Consider the following 20,910-nt stretch of genomic DNA (forward strand, 5'->3'; position numbering starts at 1 on the left):
GAAGGCGGCGCAGTGTAAGCCCGCATACATTAGTAACCAGAGCTGAGGCAGGGCGGGGGAAATGGTATGAAGATCGTCGCCATAATTGGCCCACTCTGCCATATCTATTCCTCAAAATATTCGCGTGCTGAAAATGGGCAGCGTGGACGGTCCAATGGCGACCCAAACACCCCGTACTCGACCACCTGCAAGCCAGTCAAGTCCAGCCAAGATGACCCGCTGGATCGGGCTGAAAGCAGAACAGCTATGCAGACACGGGCGAGACTAACCAAAAGAACATTAGCCGAGGGGGTCTATCGATCGACGTCGACATCAAGATGCCGACGGACGAAGATGAGCGGATGGAGGATTGAACCCCCTGTGCCCACTGCGTATGACTGCTCGGCACTGGCAGGGCACACAGCCCCGGATCGATAACGGCCATGAAATGGAGTCCTGGCCGCCCTATCATTAACTTTTTCTTTCCATAGACTCGAACGTTACTTCTTCGGAATTCGACCGTGACCTCGTGGAGGGCGTACAAGCTGGCTGCAGTCCTGAGACAGTCGACTCCTGCGAGTTTAGACTTGACACTGACCGCTCCCGAGGTCGAACGACGAGTGAATAAATATTCTTGGACGGGGCCTTTGTCCAGGCGCCCCGGCCCACGGGAACTAACGACAAGTTCCGCGCAATTGACAGGGGCCCTTCGAAATGTGGCTTTTTTCTTCTCGTCTTTGAGAAATGTCGATGCGTGCGTAACGTTGATTGGCGCAGGAGCGACGAAGAGTGCGATAGGCGCCAAACCTTACTCAATGTGACAGGCCGGTTCGATAAGTCATCATTGTCCGATCCATCGGTTGCTACACCCCCAGAGATCCTTTTCCGCCTTACTTGCAGCATAGTGCAGCCGGGTTGGAAGGAAGAGGCGGCCTTGTCCTCAACCAGGCTGTGCTGCTCACACCGTAGCAAGATGCGCGACACCCCGGTATTGCCTATCACCGGCGATGCCGTCTTTGTTCGAGTCCAGTCTGTCCATTCGAGCTGGATCTCGCACTTGCATGCCGTTGAGAGGCCGTGAGGCGCTGCTCCGTCGCTCCAATCTCGGTCGCAGGTTGCAGATGCTATCTGCGAGTCGACGGCACAGGATGTATGTCATCGCGATCACAACGTCAGCTCAATCGCTGGGCGCACACCGAATGGCCTCGGCCATCTCGAGGTCCGGCACAATTCTCCAGTCGTTCGTCGAGTCAAGACGAGACGGACAAGTGCCATAAGGCTGATTTTTCGGGTATGAGTCAGACCAGCTCTGTCGGTCCGTCTTTGAGCTACAGCGAGTGGGATGTTTGTGATACGAGACGGATCGGGGCAACGGTATCATGTCAGAACTTCGACCAGATGCCTCCCGAAGACAAAATTTCCCCACGACATGTCCTGTCCCTCCGCCAGTTCGTCGGCTACATTTTACCAATGTGCAAACGAATTAACTGATTGCAACTTGTGCCGGGGTTGCGTAACAGCTGTTAGCTTTCAATATTTGTTTCTGGCTGCAGATGTTAAATGAAAAACTCCCCATAAGTGACTTCTAGCACTCCGGTTGGTGAGGAGATTTGGAAAGAAACCCCCGCTCTCTCTCTCTCTCTCTCACACACACTCTCTTTATTAAGAAACCTACCTTAGGTAAGTAGGCGAAGTCTAGCAGCAACTGATATTAATATGAAGCCCGATCTAGCTGCTTATTGGCTTTCCTATGAAGGCTGACCTTGTCGGTGTGACATTGCCTATCCGACTTCCCTAATAGCGCCTCCATCTAAAGTCTGCAAGTGAAAAAAGCCAATTGCGTTGCAGCATTGAGCATTGGCATCATGGTAATCCCTATTCGACGCAGCTAAAAAAATACCGCCTAATGAATTCTATCTTTGGGAACCCAATTCGAGCATTGCATATCAATTTTTGGCTCGCAAGATGCGGGCAATGTGTCAGCTCCGCAGCCGCCGCTTGGTGGTGTGTAAGACTCGGCTCTTCTCCAACTTGGAGGAATGAACAAGATGCCGTCCCTCCACAAAGTCTTGCCCTAGGAACTTTCCGAAGCTGACACAGTGGCTCAGATGCACATGGCATCGTACCGGCATCACATCAGCATCATCCAAAACTGGCAATGTCGAAAACTTCTTAATGCGCAATTCTCCTTGTTGCTCTCATGGTTCGTTTACATTCAGTCGCTGTGAATACATGGTAAGGTAATAACTCGATGGCGTATCTACGACGTACGAAATATTGTTGCCAGTGATCGCTGTACACCCCAACCCCAGCCCAAAGAAGAGGACAGTTACTTTTGCGGCGTTGCCAAATCACCACCTCGACAAGGCGTCGTCGAGTTTCAGCTTCCAAGAATATTCGACCAACAATCGTCGTCATTGCTGTTACAGTTCCACACCATGTTTCTGAAATAACAAAATTTACCGCCCCCAATAACTCCTGTTCGTACTTCGTACAGATTCCGCTACACAGCAGATCGTCAAGATTCCCCTTTCTCTCCTCCCAGTGATCCATTCTCAACACCTCGCCTGTTTGGCCTAGTACCAGTCGCCTTGATCCTTCATGGCACTCACAACCTTCACGAAACCGGCGATGTTGCTGCCAGCAACTAAGCTGGGCAGTTCACCGTCCTTGGTTGTGAGGTACTCCTTGGCCGTGTTCAAACCATTCTCGAAAGCATTCTTCATAATGCCCTTGAGCTTCTCATCGACTTCCTCCGAAGTCCAGTTTAGACGCTGTAGGGTACGAAGTTAGCACTGGGTCGTAATAAGGTGACGCAATTGGACTTACCTGGCTGTTCTGAGCCATCTCCAAACCAGAGACGGCAACACCACCAGCGTTGGCAGCTTTACCTGGGGCGTACCAGATAGACTCGCCTCCCTTAGCCTTCCTTACGCCTTCGAAAACATCGATGGCTTCCTGCGTGCAACCCATGTTGGAACCTTCGGCAATGAACAAGCAGCCGTTGTCGACAAGGGTCTGCGCTTCCTCCTTGCTGACCTCGTTTTGAGTCGCACATGGCAGGGCAACGTCAACCTTGCCGACATGTACCCATGGGCGGGCACCTTCAATGTACTTGTATGAGCTGTTCTCGAACGCAGTCAAAGCCTTTCGGGCCACCTTGAGGTCGGCAATTTGGTATACCTCCTCGGGCTTGAAGCCCTTGTCGCCCTCGGCGATGAGGGCACCCTTGGAGTCGGACAGGGACACAACAGTGGCTCCAAGCTCAATGCACTTCAAGGCGGCGTACTGCGCAACGTTTCCGGAGCCGGAGATAGCCACTCGCTTTCCCGTCCAGTCTCCCTTGCCGGCATACTCGAGCATGTGGCCGACATAGTAGACGAGGCCGTATCCGGTAGCTTCGGGCCGGATCAAGGATCCACCCCAGCTGCCACCCTTTCCAGTCAACACTCCTTCCCACTGGTTTCGGAGCTTGCGGTAGGTTCCGAACATCCAGCCGATTTCTCGGCCGCTGACGCCAATGTCTCCAGCTGGGACATCAGTGTCGGCACCGATGTGCTTGGACAGCTCCGTCATGAAAGCAACGCAGAACTTGCGGATCTCGTTGTCGCTCTTGCCCTTGGGGTCGAAGTCGGCTCCACCTTTGCCACCACCCATTTGGAGTCCCGTCAAGGCATTCTTGAAGATCTGCTCGAAGCCAAGGAACTTAAGGCTGTGTTGCTTGCATCAGCAAATCCGTTAGGTAGCTCCCAATTTCCCGTGTACTCACATGGACAGGTTGACAGTGGGGTGGAAACGAAGACCGCCCTTGTAGGGGCCTAGCGCTGAGTTGAACTGCACACGGTATCCGCGGTTGACTTGCAGGGCGCCGCTGTCATCTTCCCACACGACTCTGAACTGGATGATACGCTCGGGGATGGACACAACGCTCAAGGCCGTTCGGAACTCGGGGTTCTTCTCAAACAATGTGCTGTTCTCAAGGGTGCTTACAAGCTCTATTACCGGTCAGCTCAAATCCAGTAGGTTTCAGTGAAAATACTATATACCTTTGTATGCCTGCTCGAACTCGGGCTCAGATGGAAGGTTCGACATGTTGGTGGCGGTCTTGCCTAAGGCAAGGGTGTTTGGGTGGCAATGGTGAGTTTGTTGGGGATCGGGGGAGGTTTCTTGTGGATGAAATTCGTCACGCTAGTCTCTGGGGTATCGCTGGGTATGAAAGTTCGTGAGGAAGGAGCTACGAGACAGCCGGAGGCAGGCACGGGCTTTATAGCCAGGCAGGAGCCATCGTCCGTAGTCCGCATCGCGCAATCCATTTATTCCCTGGGGTCCATGGACTGGGCATGAAGCTAGCGCGGTGCTATAGACAACGTTCATAGAAATGAGCACCGAACACGGCTCACTCGTCAGCCTTCCCCTGCTCTGATTCCACCGATACGGGTAGTTGGAAACCCGTCCCTTAGGGACTTGCATTATACCTATGTGGATCATGCGGGCGCATAGTGGGGGCGGGGTGTCGTTTGTCGACAGTTTTTGCTCAACTCCATCACAGTTGTCAGGACGTACCCTTCCCCATTTTCCGACAGAGCAAGTATCGTTGCGCTGTTATTGGGCGACAACGATGCAAGCAATGGTTCTGCAGGTAGCTATTGATGAATCTAGGCTGGTCGAGTTATCATGCCGTCATAGAACATCTTTTATGCCTCATGTGAGGTCATTGCTTAGCTCTCAGTTGAAACTACCTTTATTCCTGGGTCTTTCAAGCTGCATAATCCGGCCGTTCAGTGTCGCCCTAAACAATCAGGGTCATCTAGGGACAGGGAATATCCTCGGGATCAATTGCAAGCCCATAACCAAATCTGAGTTGTTCATCGGCTCGCGTGCGAAGTCCTTACGAATTGTCAGCCAAAGAAAATACGGCGATGACGGAGATGTCGCGAATCTTGTCCTGTACATACTACGGTATCAGGCCAAAGTTTTCACCCCCTTGACAAGTACCAGTGGACCACTGCCAAGGTAACGCTATATTGATTCTTACCGATTCTTACCTAGCCTATTCATACTAACGAAAAGGTACTTCCACCTCTGATTCCAACTTGCTGTTAACGCGTCCTAATTATCGCGTATGTAGCAACTACAATAGGGACTAAACACCTTACAGAAGCAGATCGCTAACGAATTCGAACCCTCCATTTCGACGGTGGTAAATGGAAAGCCGAAATTCAAACTACTACAACGTTTTCTTTTAATCTGATTAAGACAGCTGGCTGTTAAGGTCGCTTCAAGCCAGGTAGCTAAGAGTTGGCTCGTGCCTAGGTGGAGCACGGTACAAACACACAATTGAAAACTTACCCATGATACCATAGTATAGACCCTAGCGGCTGCACGGCAGACCTAGTGCGGAGCTGAGAGTTACCCCTGCCCCTTCAAAACTGCCCACGTCTTATCCCGCGCTGCTGATTCGCCGAACGGGCAATTGGTGTGACACAATTCTCACAACATTGCTTCTTGTAAGAGCTTCTAGAAACGACATTTCCTCTATTGACTCGATTGAGGGTATGGCAGCGACCACGCCGTCACCGGTCTCTCCTGTCAAACCAAGACCTTGGAACCCTGATTTCCATCTCTTTCGATTCGAGTCTCATGCGGCCAGCCTCGTGGGATAGTGGGGCATTTGCCTTCTTCGGATATCACTCCTCGTGAGGTTACGGAATCTCTTCACTAACAACTATGTGTAGCTCTGAAACGGCGTTCCGCTACCGGATCCCCAACTTTCTCCCATCCTCAGTCACCTATCAGATCGATCTAGCCAAAGTTTTTGTCTTCACATGGACACATCATAAAAGGCAATGCACTATGCCAAACATTGCGGAGATAGTATTCTCGTTGCAGGCCCTCCATCATTGACCCCAATACCGGATGAACCCGGTTGAGTCCGTGTACTCTTACAGTATTTCCGTAACCGGAACCCGACTTACTATTCTGCCCAATCAACGACTGAGCTCTTCTTTGCTCTTGACAATCACCATACTCAGTATTCTAATATACCCGGCCTGCCTGCGCGGGCCCGTGGCGACGACTTCGCAATTCAAGTCGCTTACTGCGGCCAGGCTCAAAATCCAGCTCTGAAGCCATTCCAGGTCGTCCGCGAACGGAATTCCTACTTGACGAGTTACCCCCTTCCCCACATGAGGCTCTCTACGCCACCATCTGCTCTACACCATCTACACTACTTACAAGGATTGCGGTTGTGGGGGTTGGCTCACCCCTGACAGCTTGCAGTTCTTGTCGCCTACCCCGGATGGTGTGCGAACATGCCCCGTGCTGTTGTCGTTCCGCAACCGGCCTCGAGTAACAGAATCGGGCCTTTGGCTCAGGTTGCACCTAGCGCCCAACACAACATGACCCATTAGAACTTGTCATGGCGACGAGAACGATTGAGATTCAGATCCAGGGCGTGGGCTGCACACAGTCCATCCGCTCTAACCAATACCATCCTCGGCGTAAAATGTCTTGCGAATTGCGTATCAACTCATTTTGGCCAAAGTTTAAGTGTATAACGTGTCCCCCAAGGTTCTCATATCGACTAGTGCCATCTGGCACGCATAGTCCTCCCGTGCACGCAGTGTGATAGCTCTAACAATATTACTCTCCGTATAACTCCGAACCCCCATATGAACTCCATTCACCATCCTCGCAATGCATCAGATCCACCATCATTTAGTTGGTTGTATTGTCCCTTCCCCCCATTGTTACTCCATTACCATATGGCAGCCTGGTCAAAATCGAATCTCTTCAGCTCCTTACCTGCATCCTCCAGATCTTTCTTCGCCTTCATGCGCATATAAAAGATAGGACAGTCCTTGCTACTGCAAATGACTTCGTTGTGCATGCTTCCCTGACAGCGTTGACACTGAGTCCATAGTCTTCCGAACCTGATCTCGAGGTCCGATGATCTGCTTAAGGTTTTGTTGTACAGCTCGCCTACTCGTGGCGCGCAGTTGGAGCAGACGGCACCGGCACTCTCCTCTTTTCCAACAAGTGGCTTCTTGCAGCCCATGCAGGTCATGGTCTTCTTGGCGAACTTCATCAACCCTCCAACCGTGGGCGCAGCAACGGAAATAGAACGAGTATGGTCGCCGGTCAGCAACGACTTTGCTTTAGTCTCTCCTAGGATGGGCTCGAAAATACGCGTAAGTGGCTTGGCCAGCTGGTTATCCAAGTAGTACCGCGTGTCAATGGGGACGTTGTTCTCGAGGACGAAGATCGGGTCTTCGGATTTCTCGTAGTTCTTGGCTCCTGCTGCGCCTTTGATCATAACATAGGCTACTCGATCGCCAAGGCCAGGAGCCGAGCCTGGATCGCGCTTCCTCATACGCTCGGCAAGCTCAACGTGGGCCTGCTTGCCATCGTAATGTTCTTTGGTGAGCGCTTTCGTGATGACTAGCTTCGACATGTCAACCTTATTTTGCAGGAGTTCTGCAATCGTGTCTTTGACATAACTGCGAAGTTGTTAGCAATGAACTGCGTTACGTAAGTGTATCGACGGCCTACTCTTGTGCTCCTTGGACGTCCTGAACAATGAGAATCATTCTCAGAACTTTCTCGATGACGGTCTGAACGAGTAGACAATTGTCTCTTCGTACCGTCTCAATGCCCTTCGTGTCCATTTTGTCGAACTTCTCCGGCTTGGTCCAATACAGACCAGCATAACGTTTCTTGTTGATAAGTAGATACGGGAAGTAGCATTTCTCAAATTCCAGCTTAATGGGCCTCGTGAATTTGGACGAAACGAATTGAGCAGCTTCCTCGCCCAGTTTCATAGCCTCTCCTAGGTCCTTCATCCCAAACTTTACCATGACGGAATCTGTGTCACCATAGATGACCTGCGCGTCGTGCGAGTAGCCGTTCGCGATGCAGTACTTCTTCTCGACTTCGTCCTTTGTCTTCTCAATCATTTGACGACCGTAACTCGTCGTACTACTGGCGATTTCGAGACAGGGGAGCTTGCCTGTCGTTGCGCCTGTCAGACCGTACACAGAGTTGGCGCTAATTTTCAACGCAAGTTGACGGCCGTTCAGCACGGCCTTCTTGAAGGGGTCTGTTTCCACGGCCAGCTCCCTCTTGGCTTGCTTTCTGGCCGTGAGCAGTTCCTCGAGAATTTGAGCCAGAAGCCCCTTCCTGTGTTTGACCGTTACGAACATATCGCCGTTTGGCGTAACGATGTAGTCCTCATCCTTGGTCAAGCCGAACTTTTCGGCCGCTCGCTTGTTCAGCAGCGTGGTGTAGCAGAGGTTGTGAGCTTGCATGATGCTGGGATATAGCGAGGCGAAATCGAGGGTTGCGATGGGGACATCGTAGTACCCCCGAGTGGGCTCAATGACGGTGGCACCCTCGTATTGGTCCCCAGCATCGGCGTCTGACTTGAGGTTCGGGATTACCAGTTTCTGCTCCAGCGCCTTTCGAAACAGTTGACTCAGAAACTTGATTTGTTGTCCACGTGACAGAAGAAAGTTGAACGGCACACCCGTGACTCTTGCCATTTCTGTGTAGTTGGCTAGACAAGAGAGCTTGTCCATCAGTCGTTGTGGTAGGTAAGCATCCTTCAAGCAGTACAGCGCCAACCGTCTCCTCGATTCAGGCGTACCGTTGAAGAGCTCCGTGATCATGGTGTAGTGAACATCCTCCTTTTGCTCCCCAAGAAAATGGGAACACACAGAGTTTAACGTGTAACTTCGCAACTGGTGATCGCGTTGAATCAACTGCAGAAGATCAAGTTGTAGCCGCCCGTTGGTATTTGTAGCTTTCGTGTCACGATTGCCCATCTGCTTGCTGGAGAAGTTGGTCTCTTTCGAAACCGACTTGACACTCGGCAATCTAGTCCAGTATTCAAACCCGTTGAGCTTCAGATGTTTCGCACGGTCCAGTAAGTATGGAAAATCGAAGTTGGAGATGTTGTAACCTGTGATTAGATCCGGATCTACTTTGTCGAGGAATTTCTTCCACGCCATCAACATATCCTTCTCTTGCCCAAAGTCCAAGATTTGAGTTGCGACAATAGAGCTAGTGGTGTCTAGACAGAAGACATTGCGAATAAAGGGCTTGCTCTCTCCATAGCGCGTAACGACGTTGGCAATCTGGATGACAGGATCCTGGTTTGCCTCAGGGAAAATACCCTTGCGACCAGCACACTCAATATCGAATGACAGAATTCGCAGAGGCGCCATCTTCGACCATTCCCCCTTTGGCTCGTGGCAGACCAGGTGCGTATATGGAATCTCAGCCTCGATCTGGCAGTTGGACTGTTTATCTGCGTCTCGAAGGAGTCTGTATTGCTTGGCAGGACATTCGACCCATGACATGCCAGGCATCTAGGAATGTTAGTCATCCTGTAATCTGGGAAACGATGTTCATGGTCGTACCTTGCAGTCCACCATGAAACGTAAGACATATTGTAGACTGTCGAAAGTCATAATACCCCCCTCGACACCTTTCCACAGGCCCTTCCAATTCGCATCGCCTTTCTCTATGGTTGTCCGTACTCGGTTGATGAATTTCGGGTCGGTTACAACGACTTTGATGTAGGGGCTCTGTGTGTTCCCCTGGAAACCGTAGATGTTCTCCCTGAGAACCAGCTGGCAAGCATGGATTGCTGGCTGATGCTGGGCTATTTGTGCTTCGAGAAATGCTTTGAATGGCACGCAGTCCTCGGGTCGGAATGAGACTGGGGCGGCAACGTAAAGGTAGTGTTTGAAGTCGGTTACGTGCAACATAACGGAGTGGCCATTTTCAGTGACACCGAAAAGCTTCACCGTCGCCCCTCCGCCATGTAGAGTTCCTTCTTCTGCATCAATCTGCTGGAAAGTCAAGTTGTCTCGTTGCGGGTCAAAGTTGACGACGGGTGGGCGCTCCCATGCTTGGTCCTTCTCCGAGTTGCTCTGCTTTAGGTCGGAGATATCCTGGCTGAGCTTCTCCAAAACCTCCGACTCAAAGGCACTCTTTGGCTGAGTGGACCCAAGTTTGAAGGAAGGTCCTTTCTGGGAGCTGTTGAGACGCGAGGCAGGGGAAGATGACAGTGGCTCCAGGCGTCTCTTCTTCGACGAGGGAGTCGAGGGAATAATTCGGCGGGCGTGCGGTGCCTCGCCGAGGGCTCGCTTCTGTGGCAACATCGCGGTGGCCATGATTCGAATGGGAGGGTCTTCTCCGACGAAGCTTGATAGGAAACAAAGATCAATGCATCAATGGTAGCTTGAGGTGTGTGGTAATGTGGTTTTTTGACTAATACCAGCACAGCGGAAAGATTCGAGTAATTGACCATGGGCGCGTCCAGCTCTGGAAGTCGCGTCTGGCGTTGGCGTCACTGTCGCGCCAGGTGGGGCAAACTACTTTAAGTGGCCAGCACTAGACCAACCCCTAGCGAGTATCTGGAGAAATTAAGGCATCACAATAGCCAAGGCCTTTTTGTTTCTCATTACCAGCTTGGACTTAATATTGTTTGCGGATATGGGTTTTGTTGCATGTTGCCCTCGTGACTTAGAACGAGTCTTGCTATTCTATACTACTGATTTCGTTCGAGTTCAATCATCAGAAGTCACTGTGCCCGACTACAGGATTTCCCTAGAAGCAACTGCTCTTGCTAGACAGCATGGCCGATGTCTCTGGACATTGGCCATGTCACCGGGGCTCCATGGCTCATGTCCTCTTTGACATCCTCCCAACGAAGTTTCATCACAGGTCACCTTGTCATCAGCAGAAGTGGTCCCAAGTGATGTCTGCAAACCCATGCACAGGTCAATTGCTTTGTCTTTTGTTCATGTGACTCGTCTACTACATGCCATTTTGGTCTGCTAGTACACATATGAAGGTATCCCGGGACGCCGTGTCGTCAACCGCCAAGCCAAAGCCCAATTCCGGGGCAGCATGCATCGTGACTCCTCAGCCACACCGTAGCATCAGATGGTTAGGTGAACTCCTGCGCTGCCAAGCCGACAGCACCAAGAACCAAAGGCCTTTCCATGACACAGAGCCACTACAGTCATCACAAATCCATCATCATTGCCAGTTTATGCGGTGTGCTTGCCCTTCTTGTTCTTCTTAGGAACCTCCTTGATCTGCAAGTCTGTCATTACGTCCAATGTCAGCATTGTCCACAGATACAAGCATGTCATTATGGAAGGCGGGCACTCGTACTGGGAGGCAGGCTCTGCTTCAGCTTCTCAGCCTTGTCGGAGTCCTTGAGAACCAGCGTGTACAGAAGCTTAGAGCATCGGACCTTGAATTTGGTCTGAGGGGCCTTCTTCGACTTCTTTATGCGCGCAGCTGTAGTAATCCATCGTCAGAATGTATCCTTTGGAAGCAATAATTTGGCCGTTGCCGTCATCATCATCGTCTCATCGGATCGAACATACACTTGGCATCCTCGCGGCGGCAGATCTCGATGAACTGTGTAATCAATTGTCAGTTTGTGTTGCTGGCAGATCTCAAGGTGAAAAGCAGCGGCCTACCTGCTTGATGTCGGCAATTTCCTTAGGCATTTTGGCGGTTGTGATGGGGCTGAATTGACTGTATTGGGTGGAAGGCAAGAACTTGCTGCAACGCGAGCTGGTCTGTGATAAGAAAATTGGCCGTCTTTACAAACCTCGTTGGATTTTTTGGCTGTGCAGGGGTGATTCTCTACTGTGGGCGAGACTAGCGAAACTCGCACCGGCCAAATACACCCCACTATCCCCAGACCTATTCAAATGAATGGTATGGATACAACCCCAGCCACATGAACAGGGCATTCGAGATATCAAGTCGCAGTCCAGTCATAGCTTGTAAACTAAGAGATTATGCATATCTAGATCTGGACAGAAATTCATATTCCTCATTTATCTCCTTCAATCTTTGTTGAGATTGCCTTTGTTGCCAGTAATGCCTCTTACCTCTTACGATGGCGTTCCAGGAATCATGGGCAACGCCACAACTGCGACCACACAGCGCAGCAATGGGCTCGAGCGTCACAAACCTCACTTCCGAAGTTTTCGCGGACATCTTGCAGTGAAGGGTCATCAATTCCCCCCACTTGGAGAAGTTGAAGTTGGAAGCCACGCTTTCGCAAGAGAATCAGTGCTGCGGGCACTTTGTCATTCATTGTCTTAATGGCTTTAGCACGAGTCTAGCAATTTTACCAAGCGCCTTCGGGAATAAAAAATAGTGGCTGATTTTTGGTCACGTGGTGTTTCTTGGCACTAACACCGTCGAGGCTGCCCCAGCACCTATGGACAGCTCTGAGAGGGTTTTGAATGTCTTCAATATTGCGAGCAGCGCTACCTGGGACCGGTTCCTGCAGGGCTGACTCACTGTTTGAATAATTTGATATTCCCGAATTTCTTACGACTTCAACAATTCTCGGATTCTTGTTTAGATGCATACTCGATATTGACCAAGATGTCCGTGGTGGGACGATCGTCTCATTCGGCAATGCTGGGCGAACAAGATGCAGAACGACTTCAACAAGCTTATCATGGGGACTAACTCTCCACCTGAAGATGTACCATTCTATGTGGACGTGGCGAGTTATCCTAGGCAAGTTGCGGCCAGGCCATATCCCTGAATCAAATACGCATTATATACAGCAAGGCTAAAGAGGTCCTCATTTGGGACAGATGTCTGCTTTACGACCAAAAACTCGCGGCCAGCAAAATAATCGAGATGACTGTTAGGTTTTGCCTCGGTAACCAGACCAGAAATCTCTTGACGCTGCTAGAGGTAGCACTTGCAAGACGTATCGCAGTTGCCTTCAGTAATGACGTTCGTCGTCCAATTCCCTAGCTCTATCATTCGCATCACTCTCCTGAACCCAGAGGCAAGGATATTATGGGTCGACATCACGCATACTATGTACGAATTGTCCAAGATAGTCAGGTACCCAGAGCGGAGAGCCTGATGGAGTAGTCTCAGGATATAAAAAGACACGGAGTTGATAATCATCCTCAGTGACGCCGACCCGAGGAAAAGGGTCCACTGGCTTACTAGTCAAACCCGTGCAACGGAATTTTCGGGATATGCTGACGGTGCTGTCTTCGGCGAATAGTCAGGCAGATCAAGACTGGTTCGTCGATGGCGTCATTTAGGCTTCGATTTCTTGAAGTTATTACCTGTTGGCGGTTTTCTGTTGGCAGATGGACATTCAGATTGACACATTCAGGGATTATACAAGATTATTGGTAACAGTTTATCCTATCATCTCATGATCCGCAGTATATTGAGCATTGCACCTTAGTCAATCGTTAACTCCACCACCAGTTGGTAGATGAGCAGTCACACACCTGGCAACTTCAGGTTATATGCTCCAGAATGGCCCCTTTACAGTTGACCTTCTAAATATCCTTTGAGTTTACTCCTGAGCTTAGACTTTGCATCTCGATGTAACTAAGAGATACCCAGTCATCTCATAACTGGCCTTTCTCAAGTGATACCTGTTTTCATGCGTTGAATCAATCCGGCTCGACTCAGGCGTGGTTGATATTCAAGAGGAGGCGTATCGTACATATTGTTGCAAAACATTATGCCCAGTGCATCTTACAACCTTAATACTAGGTCGACCGCAACACCAAAGGCATAGAGCGAATTGATGTGTTCACTGCTCTTTATGTCAGGGTTGGTTCCTACTTTCTGCCTCCAGTCGCGATGGGCTGAAGCACACAACTGCACCAAATTCCAAGGCCACCTTTTGTTATCGTTCCGTGTCACAAATCACACTTTCTTCTCCCCTTCTCTCCCTACCCAGGCACTCATATCACCACAATACGCTCAGAACTCTTTCAGGCCCAACACCCGTTATCCTTTGGTCCATATTGATTCATGGGCGACTATGACCTGCAACAACTCGTCCGGCGAGAGTAAGGCCAAATCTCAAGCCCAAGGCAGCCAGAATGAATATGGAATGGTCAAGGGTGGAGACTGCAAGGGTCAGGTGCTATCGCCCAAGGCTTCAGAGACGTCGACGCGCAACAAGGTCCGCGATACTGGACCAGCCACGTCTACGAGTCGTGAATCCACTGCCGATGGACTCTACCATGGTGAAGTTTAAAAGCGAGATGTAATGAACGGTGCTGAGCCTTGATATCAAGAAAGCGATGGTCATGGTTGTGGCAACGATGGATACTCTGTCGATGACTATGGTGAGTGCGGGGGCTTGATAACAGCTCGGATGAGAGCTCGGAAGCAGAAGAAGATGACGAAGGCGAGGGGGAGGACGATGACAAGGACATTCATGATGATGGTAATGGAAGCTACGAGGATGATAGCTATGGTGGTAAAGGAGGCTACGATAATGATTGAGAGTGGCGAGCTTTGATACGGTGAAATATCCGTCACTAAATTTGATATTTTGTTAATCTAGTGCGGCGAGTCAAAGATCTCATGGGAAGTATCACGATGTCGTAGACGGGCAGGGCCGAGACTATGCTGCGGTCCTCGTTGCGGGCACTAATCGTGTGGGCTTCAAGAAACTCGAGAAATGAGTGTCTAGAGAATCTGGAGAGTGGCCTGCCAATCAATTGTGCGTGCACATCGACCGGCGAGGTTAATCCCAACATACATGTAAAGAACGAACCACCACCCGCCCCTTTCGCCCCACCCCTCCCATCTAGTACAACAAAGACGATAACGATGCTGTGTGAATGATTGGCATAACCGTCTCATCACCAAGTAATAGTCCTGTTACCCGGAAGCGTAGCCATCCCTAAAAGGCGAGCGTAATTAGTAAGTATTCATACCCCGAACCAAACTTGACGTATTTACGTACATCCGTCAGTGTCCTCGGGGATTAGCTGTTTGTTGACGCATTTCATGGCTTCCTCAGCCGTCTGGGACTTGAGTTCACTGCACTTGTCATTGGAGCATCGAGCATCCAGGGCCCTCTGAAGCGCATCGTCCTTCCAACCGAAGAGGTAGTCACCGTGCTGTCCGTATCCAGTCCTAGCAGCGCAGCCACGATTAGACAAACGCATATGTCAGCAACAGTAGCAATGAAATTTAACTCACTGATCACCCATGCTGTACACGAACGGCTGAGAGCCATCCGTCGGCCAGAGATCCTTGTTGTTAAATTGTCTAGTATCCCATACAACCTCGTACATAACCTGGGGAAGCGCCACGGGGTGGCTCTCCGGACACGGACTAGTGGTCTCGAACATGCCGGTGCTGGGATACGCAACGTGGGACTTGTGATCTGGGCTATCGACGTTCACGCCATCCCAGCACGTAGGGAACGTGATTGTGGTGCGGATTCCGCCCTGGCACATGCTTTCGGGCAGCGCGGCGGTGTCGTCTCCCGTGCAGGGAGGCCCGCCGAATGGAATCTGCGAGACGGTGCTGTAGCAACGATGGCATAGTTGGCGTTGCTGGCCTTCGGACTTTCTCAACATGGGATCGCCGACGAGCATGCGGAAACCCTGAGGTGGATGTTAGTGATCATGGCGAACCTCGAAGCCAAGAAAGGGGCTCTATACAGGTTTGAATGCCGTCACGTTGGACTTGCCGTCATATGGCGGGATGTAGTAAACAGTCAACCCTCCATCCGCCTTGAGACCCTGGTTTGCGAGCTGGGGAACACGCTTGAAAGTCCCATTTCGCGCCTTAAAGTACAGGTTGGCAGTCCAATAGTTGGAGAAGTCCTCAGAAAATGTGCAGCTTGTGCAGGTTGACTCCTTGACTGGGTCGTAGGAATCAGGAGGCATCGAGGCGTTGAACGAGTTGCCGCCTCCAACCTGGTGAGTATGTGGCGACTGGATTTCTCCGGGGGAGACTAAGGGGTCCAGACGCTCGATGGTGAGCTTTGAGCATGAAAAGCGCAGCATCGCGGCCTCTGCCTGGGCAGAGACCTCTTGCGCTAGAAGCGCGATAGTTCCAATGAGGGTCCTCAACTGCATCTTGACCTTGTTGCCAACAACTCCCAAGACAGGCGTGAGAGAAAGGGTATGCAAAAAAATGAAAAAACGAAGACTTGCTAAGTCTAACAAAAGTCTCGCATGGGATTATTGCCATCTTTACAGTTATACTGGGAGATGCCCCTACTTATCCAGAGTATCTTACCTGCCGACACAGGACGGCTATCATCCGGATGAGCCTGGTTCAAAACCCCTACCCTCAACACCGGAGACAGCTTGTTGGTTGGTGTGTGTATTTGCCGCATATTACAATGATTATGGTTAATGTGACAATGGTACCTGGAGTAAAGGAAATGATATGATTGGATAAGCCTAGATCTCATGTTGCCTCGAGAGAAAATATCACCCAGCCATCAATGTTGGCGAGATCATCAATCCCCACCCTGCAGACACTTGTCTTGACATTGTACACAGACGGCAGAAGCATATCAATACTTCTAGATGCATACTGCGGGCCATCACGGGAGGGTTGACACGCCGCTACAGCCGGCACCCCACTGAGTCTCAAGGGACTTGTCGCATCCCACAAAAGCCTGATGATGGTGCTTATTGTCTTTCAGCACACGCCCCCGTGATAACAATCAAAACCGCTTTTTCAAAGCAGAAATATGTCCCGTCTCCAGGCTGTAAAGAACGAAAAAGCGTGAAGTCGGAGAGATGAGTTCACCTCACACCTATTGGCGGTTGCAAAGGCCCAAGCTAGGGTACAACTAACGGGATTAATGGGGTTTTGTAAGGCTTACTAAATCGGAGAGTTTTGGCCAATCAAATCACCATTCTTCAAGGCGAACAGCACATCCGAGAACCGTTTCAAACCAGACCAACTCGTCAGATTGCAGCTTCCCCTCGAGTTCATTGCCTCACCGCAAGTGGTAGCTGCCACAGTTTCTTGAACATTGCAGCAGCACCATCTATTTGATGAAGCTGCATCGCGACAGCACTCTGAACAGGTTACCCTTTGTTCACACTGCGTGACGCAGTTTCTGGCAAGATGGATCTACTCCAGGTAAGGCTGTACTGACGAACGTCATTCATCTGGCTTTGCACACTAATGCTGTAACAGCGCCTCACCCAGGCTCTCGACCGGCCGCTCTTTCCTACACTGCGTGACGCATCTTCTGGCAAGATGGATCTACTCCAGGCAAGTCTTCGCAGACGAAAGCTGATCCGTGCAGCTTTCTTCCATGAAGTCGCACGCTAATGTTTTGACAGCGTCTTGCCCATGCCCTCGACCGTCCGCTCTTTCCCTGGAAGAAGATCATTGTCGGTTTCTCCGTCGGACAATACCTCTTCGAAGAATTCCTCTCGTATCGCCAATACCAAGTTCTCAAGAAGACGAAGCCACCCAAGGTGCTTAGAGCCGAGGTATCGCAAGAAGTGTACGACAAGAGTCAGGAATACGGTCGGGCCAAGGCGAAGTTCGGCTTCGTTCGAGGTCTTTGGAGTCAAATTCAAAACATCGCGTTCATCCGCTACGACGTACTGCCCAAGCTATGGTCATGGACCGGTTCCTTGCTGTTGAAATTCGCTCCTGCGCGTTTCTCCGGCGAGATATCCCACTCCATCGTCTTCGTCCTGTCCTTCATCCTGATCCAGCAAGCACTCTCGTTGCCTACGTCAATTTACCATACCTTCGTCTTGGAAGAGAAGTTTGGGTTCAACAAGCAGACGCCTAAGCTCTTCATCACGGATATGCTCAAGTCAAACATGTTGGCCTTCGTCCTCGCACCCCCCGTTCTGGCTGGATTCCTCAGTATCATCAAGAAGACCGGCAACCAGTTCTTCTACTACCTCTGGGTGTTCGTCGCTGGTCTCCAGGTATTCATGATTACCGTCTACCCTATTGCCATCTTGCCCCTGTTCAACAAGCTGTCTCCGCTGGAAGAGGGCAAGCTCAAATCTGACGTCGAAAATCTGGCCAAGAGACTCAAGTTCCCCTTGCACGAGCTTTTCGTCATTGATGGAAGCAAGCGCAGCGCCCACAGTAACGCCTACTTTTTCGGTCTTCCCTGGAAGAAGCACATCGTCATCTATGACACCCTTATCGAAAAAAGTAAGGAAGAGGAAGTCGTTGCTGTTCTCGCACATGAACTCGGTCACTGGCAACTCGGCCACACCACTAAACTCTTCGGCATTTCTCAGGTACGTCTCCTCCCATGGCCTGCTGGCTCCCCATGCTAACTATTGCACAGGTTCACGTATTCTACATATTCATGCTGTTCTCGGTCTTCATCAACAATGCCTCCCTCTACGCAGACTTTGGATTTATCAAGGAACACCCTATCATCATCGGCTTCATCCTCTTCTCGGACGCTCTTGCGCCGATGGATACTGTTATCAAACTGTTGATGAACATCCTCAGTCGTCGCTTTGAGTTCCAAGCCGACGAGTTTGCTCGCAGCCTCGGAAAGAAGAGGGAACTTGCCTCCTCGCTTATTAAGCTCCAGATCCAGAATCTGAGCACGATGGATGCGGACTGGATGTACGCTAGTTACCATTTTTCTCATCCCATTCTGTCCGAGAGACTCAAGGCTCTTGACTGGCACCCTAGAGGACGAGTTGTCGAGGAAATCGAGGACGTCGACAAGAAGATGGACAAGAAGACAGAGAAGAAGCCAGAAAAGAGGATGGAGAAGAAGTCGGAGAAGAAGTCGGAGAAGAAGCCGGAGAAGAAGTCGGAGAAGTCGGAGAAGTCGGAGAAGTCGGAGAAGTCGGAGAAGTCGGAGAAGTCGGAGAAGTCGGAGAAGAAGACGGACAAGAAAACGGAGAAGAAGAAGGACAAGTAGACGGACGGCGCTGAGAGGGCTTCTGGCAGAGAGCTTTGATTTCTCCAGATGTGATCAGCCATCATGCGCATGGATAAAAGTTTACACCAAAAAGGTGTCGTACATAAGGTAGAGTAGAGCTCTTGGGATGAGAGCTGCCTGCAATTGAAGCAGGATTCGCGAATAGGTAAGGTATCTAGTACGGAGTGCTGCACGATGCTCTATGCATATGCTCCAATATGCTGGCATCCCAGGGGATACAAATAGGAGATGTTAAAAATCCGGTATATATGTAAAATACTTAGCGTACTGCACGTGGTGTATAGATCTGAGAAATGAAATGAGTCAACTTGTTGAAAGACTAATTGCCTCGGAAAGGCCTACAGGCTACCTAGGCCAAATGTGAATTGGAGGGGAGACCGTGGCATGCGTGTCCTCTTGCCACCTCGCCCCATCTTCCCAACCTCATTTTAACTATTCTGCTTGCTCAGTTCCTAAATTCTAGGCATACCTGCTTTGAAAACAGGTGAATAAACCAAGTACCAAGCAGTGGGGTACATGTTCAAAATTCCTAATAAGAGCTACCCAAAATGCCAACTCCCATCGACAATGTCATGAGGTCCAAGGTATGTTGCAGTTGTATCATCAAGGTGTCCGAAAATTACAGCATTCCTACTTACCGCCAACAATAGAACGCCGTCCTAGGTATTTATTTACCGAGTTACTAGAGTCCTTCACCCTTTCACAACCGGTCTCTGAATTCATATACTGATGGGCATCTATTTCCAAGGCTTCGCAGGCTTGGTCGCGGCTGCGAGCGTGTGGGCGTTCTGGGGCGGAGACGTGTTTCCAGCTCAGCCGGACCCCAAGGGTGACCCAGAGAACTGGACGTGGGATGAGATGAGGCGGTGGTTGGCTGCGGTGAGTTCACTTTTTCATTTTATTCTTTTTCTCATGAGTTTGGAGATACGGGGTCGGATTTGATGCTGATGAGAGGGTATAGCGGAACCTACATCCCCAGTCGAACGATACGAGGGAGCAACTGCTGGAAAGGATTAAGGCGAATATGCGATAGGGGTGTCCGTAGGCTCGTTGCTTGCGTGACGTTATGGCTTTGAGCTGGACCAGCACATACATCCATCCTTGACCTTGTTGAGTCACGTCAATTTGAGAATATAGAGTTTGGGGACTAGACCTTTTCATTAACCGTCGAGTCTTAACTCTGGGCTCTGAAATAATGACCGACGGATTCCTGGCGTTTTCAGTACTCATCATCACCAACGAAGAAGTCATGCATACCCTTTCAAAGTTCCCATATGCCGGTGTATACTCATAGCGATACTGCATTATTGGGCATCCGAGTAGGAAGGAAGGGTGTTGCAACCAGATTATAATTAGAGTAGCCAATCACACGAGACCTCCATACCTCCTGACAGTGAGTGCCCTTTCCCTTCCAAGCATAAACATCTTCCACATCAACTAATTCATCTTCCATCCATCCATCTACCCATCGTAACCCTCCACGGTCACAATATCCTCAAGTAATGCCTCGTCCCCTCCAATTGCCCAACCCCGATGAAAACAGACGACATCCTCTCGAACCCCCCTTTCTGCGCACAACCAACTGCTTTTCTAAACTAGGCCATCCACAAACCAAGAAAAAACTGCTCTTTCTCCTCTCCCTCCTTTTCTTGAACGAGCCAGCCGTCCTGAACCGCATATGGTCTCGCATAATCAGCTAACAACTCCTTGGCATCAGCCCACTCCGCAGCGAACAGAGCCGTATCCAGGCCCTTGACACGGACGGTACCAATGCTAACCACAGGACTATCCGACAGCGATATCGACTTCTTTCTCCTCTCCCTCTCTCTTGCCAGACGAAGAAAGCACCCCCAAACCCTCAACATGCAACCTCATCATGTCAGGCAGATCAAACATCCCCTCAAGATGTCGATAGCCTTCTTACCCTTGTCGCTACCCACCCAGTCCCGGTGCCGATTGAGGTAACTCCGCTGTCCCGTCCTCGAAAACACTGCCGGGTCCTCGACTTGCTGGAACAGCGCCACGCCCCTTCTCGCACGCCCCTGAGGCAGACCGGGGTACTTTCAAGTATATCATCCTTGTTGCGCGGCCATAGCGCGCTTGGAACCTTCTTTGAGGTCTTCGATGGGGGTTGGGAGGTGGCTGTTGTTAACCAGGCGAGTTCGGTGATGGGCAATGTGTATTTAGCCATT

At 50.6% G+C, this 20,910-nt stretch overlaps 8 protein-coding genes across 8 annotated transcripts; 3 read left to right on the forward strand and 5 right to left on the reverse strand.

Annotated features, from left to right (window-relative positions):
* Positions 1-2,555: 2,555 nt before the first annotated feature.
* On the reverse strand, positions 2,556-4,071 carry BCR38DRAFT_404753 (NADP-specific glutamate dehydrogenase; the record flags this gene model as incomplete). Its single annotated transcript, XM_040857874.1, has 4 exons — positions 2,556-2,753; positions 2,809-3,691; positions 3,749-3,974; positions 4,026-4,071. 4 exons carry the CDS (start codon positions 4,069-4,071, stop codon positions 2,556-2,558), a joined length of 1,353 nt encoding a protein of 450 aa, XP_040721290.1.
* A 2,665-nt stretch (positions 4,072-6,736) lies between these two features.
* BCR38DRAFT_454164 (DNA polymerase family B) lies at positions 6,737-10,145 on the reverse strand (the record flags this gene model as incomplete). Its single annotated transcript, XM_040861680.1, has 3 exons — positions 6,737-7,478; positions 7,531-9,347; positions 9,399-10,145. The coding sequence occupies 3 exons, from the start codon at positions 10,143-10,145 to the stop codon at positions 6,737-6,739; spliced, it is 3,306 nt and encodes a 1,101-aa protein (XP_040721291.1).
* An 894-nt stretch (positions 10,146-11,039) lies between these two features.
* Positions 11,040-11,510, reverse strand: BCR38DRAFT_480189 (ribosomal protein L38e; the record flags this gene model as incomplete). Its single annotated transcript, XM_040863248.1, has 4 exons — positions 11,040-11,095; positions 11,167-11,295; positions 11,385-11,418; positions 11,481-11,510. 4 exons carry the CDS (start codon positions 11,508-11,510, stop codon positions 11,040-11,042), a joined length of 249 nt encoding a protein of 82 aa, XP_040721292.1.
* A 2,099-nt stretch (positions 11,511-13,609) lies between these two features.
* BCR38DRAFT_404755 (uncharacterized protein) lies at positions 13,610-14,050 on the forward strand (the record flags this gene model as incomplete). Its single annotated transcript, XM_040857875.1, has 1 exon — positions 13,610-14,050. The coding sequence occupies one exon, from the start codon at positions 13,610-13,612 to the stop codon at positions 14,048-14,050; it is 441 nt and encodes a 146-aa protein (XP_040721293.1).
* Positions 14,051-14,663: 613 nt separating this feature from the next.
* BCR38DRAFT_480191 (uncharacterized protein) lies at positions 14,664-15,893 on the reverse strand (the record flags this gene model as incomplete). The annotated part of the gene is made up of 4 exons (XM_040863249.1): positions 14,664-14,704; positions 14,768-14,940; positions 15,007-15,416; positions 15,474-15,893. 4 exons carry the CDS (start codon positions 15,891-15,893, stop codon positions 14,664-14,666), a joined length of 1,044 nt encoding a protein of 347 aa, XP_040721294.1.
* Positions 15,894-16,702: 809 nt separating this feature from the next.
* Positions 16,703-19,022, forward strand: BCR38DRAFT_417788 (peptidase family M48). The gene is made up of 5 exons (XM_040859174.1): positions 16,703-16,917; positions 16,975-17,052; positions 17,124-18,053; positions 18,104-18,628; positions 18,656-19,022. Exons 1-5 carry the CDS (start codon positions 16,903-16,905, stop codon positions 18,695-18,697), a joined length of 1,590 nt encoding a protein of 529 aa, XP_040721295.1. The 5' UTR covers positions 16,703-16,902; the 3' UTR covers positions 18,698-19,022.
* A 244-nt stretch (positions 19,023-19,266) lies between these two features.
* On the forward strand, positions 19,267-19,735 carry BCR38DRAFT_480193 (uncharacterized protein; the record flags this gene model as incomplete). The annotated part of the gene is made up of 4 exons (XM_040863250.1): positions 19,267-19,302; positions 19,369-19,381; positions 19,467-19,601; positions 19,680-19,735. 4 exons carry the CDS (start codon positions 19,267-19,269, stop codon positions 19,733-19,735), a joined length of 240 nt encoding a protein of 79 aa, XP_040721296.1.
* Positions 19,736-20,313: 578 nt separating this feature from the next.
* On the reverse strand, positions 20,314-20,909 carry BCR38DRAFT_404758 (uncharacterized protein; the record flags this gene model as incomplete). Its single annotated transcript, XM_040857876.1, has 2 exons — positions 20,314-20,545; positions 20,659-20,909. 2 exons carry the CDS (start codon positions 20,907-20,909, stop codon positions 20,314-20,316), a joined length of 483 nt encoding a protein of 160 aa, XP_040721297.1.
* Between the last annotated feature and the right edge of the window lies 1 nt (position 20,910).

This window comes from Pseudomassariella vexata, assembly GCF_002105095.1.
Source record: "Pseudomassariella vexata strain CBS 129021 chromosome Unknown BCR38scaffold_1, whole genome shotgun sequence".
In the NCBI taxonomy this organism is placed as follows: Eukaryota; Fungi; Ascomycota; class Sordariomycetes; order Amphisphaeriales; family Pseudomassariaceae; genus Pseudomassariella; species Pseudomassariella vexata.

Bases quoted from the DNA above. Each gene is read 5' to 3' on its own strand.
- BCR38DRAFT_417788 (XM_040859174.1), top strand. The intron at 17,053-17,123 runs GCAAGTCTTCGC...ATGTTTTGACAG, and splicing joins GCAAGATGGATCTACTCCAG to CGTCTTGCCCATGCCCTCGA. The intron at 18,054-18,103 runs GTACGTCTCCTC...ACTATTGCACAG, and splicing joins AACTCTTCGGCATTTCTCAG to GTTCACGTATTCTACATATT.